General features: G+C 32.9%; 1 protein-coding gene across 1 annotated transcript; it reads right to left on the bottom strand.

The window, feature by feature from the left end:
- Window positions 1–566: 566 nt before the first annotated feature.
- Window positions 567–872, bottom strand: LOC106315327. Its single transcript, XM_013753062.1, has one exon. It carries the CDS (start codon window positions 870–872, stop codon window positions 567–569), a length of 306 nt encoding a protein of 101 aa, XP_013608516.1.
- Window positions 873–1612: the final 740 nt, after the last annotated feature.

Below are 1612 nucleotides of genomic sequence, written 5' to 3'. Positions count from 1 at the left end.
TTTTTGGGAAGACCAGAGTCTGCAAAAAATAGGACACACACACACACACTCTAAAACAAATATCCTGAAATTGTAGATACTGAGTAATTTGTAGTCTTAATTTAAATGCTAAAAAGAAAAAAAATTGCTACGTAGCAAGCAGCGAAAGATCCAGCGTTTGAGGGAAAATCAAGAAAGACAATAATAAATCTTACGTGTGAATTTAAGGTTTAAACATAAACGATGATAAAAACTTTTCCATATCAAACTATTCATGAAAATTAATGTACTTATATATAGCTTATTGTTCTCAAACAATTTGCTTTATGTTGAACCCTAGAAAAACATAGTGTTAAATACGGGATGAGCTCTTCAATGATTGCAAAGGGAAAACATTGCATTAATTTAGGTTAACATATGCAAACAAAGACACAAGTTTAAGACACAACAAGAAAAAAAAAAGAAAAAACAAGAAACATGACCAAAACAACAAAAACTAGAAAAATGAAACGAGAACGCAAAGACACAACAACAACAACTTTATTCCAAGACACATTAATTTTATTATTCGACGGCTAGCTGCTTCATTAGGCATCGTCCGCACCACCAGACTTGCTGTTCTCTCCTTCACAGGTCTTCATCTCATCCTCTTTATCAGATGGATCCTTGATCCACTTATCCATCAAATAGACACTTCCCCCCTGTATCATTGGGAATCCAGGTGCCATTGGGATCTCACCACAAAGAGTTCGGAACTTCTTAATTGCATATGACTTTAACTTCTCAGTCTCGGTTTGAGAAAGGTCATCAAGCATTCTACCATTTTGGATCTGGAGCATGAGATGATCCATCTCCAACTCCTCGACAGCCAACTTCAGTTTTGGTGTTTCCATGGCTGTCGCTTTTAGTTCTATCTTTTATTTGTGATGTTGAAATATAGTCATGCACTTGTAATCTTATATATACAGATATTTGAGAGGAAGAGTCAAGAACACAAAATGGACAACATTAGGAATGTATTCAATTACCATTAATTTTCAACATATTTCATATTGTAGTATGGTAAATAATAATTTGACTGTAATATTTTGGTAATTGTTCAATTACAATTAATTTTGAATATATCTCAAATTAGTAGTCTAGGAATAAAAAGGTTGACTAGACTATATATTTTGTTGTGGTAGTATATTAAATATATTTGTTGTTCTAATTATTAAGTCTAATGTTTATTTATTATCGTATTTTAGTATAGGTTTACTATTTTCATAACACCCACGTTTAGTCAGAGACAAGAAAATCCGTAGCAAGCTACGAAAGATCCACCATTCGAGGGAAATCAAGAATGACAATAAATAAATGTACGTGTGAATTTAAAGTTTAAGCATCATAAAATAAACGATGAAGAAAACTTCTCCACATCAACTTTATGAAAATTAATGTACCTATAGTTTGACGTGCATGCCAATGATAATCCAGTTAAATATGACGATTTATCTAAGTATAGCTTGTTGTTTCCAAACGAGCAACTTGAGACTGAAATTGAACCTAGTCGTTCCTTGATTCAGTCACATAAAGAGCAACATCATATACCACACGGCAAAGAGTCTGTGCAAGAAAAGGTTTGTCTTTATCC

The sequence above is a fragment of the Brassica oleracea genome, chromosome C9 (genome assembly GCF_000695525.1).
Source record: "Brassica oleracea var. oleracea cultivar TO1000 chromosome C9, BOL, whole genome shotgun sequence".
Lineage (NCBI taxonomy): Eukaryota > Viridiplantae > Streptophyta > Magnoliopsida > Brassicales > Brassicaceae > Brassica > Brassica oleracea.
Note: the sequence above shows the minus strand (reverse complement) of the source record. Positions and strands in the feature narration are given on the sequence as shown.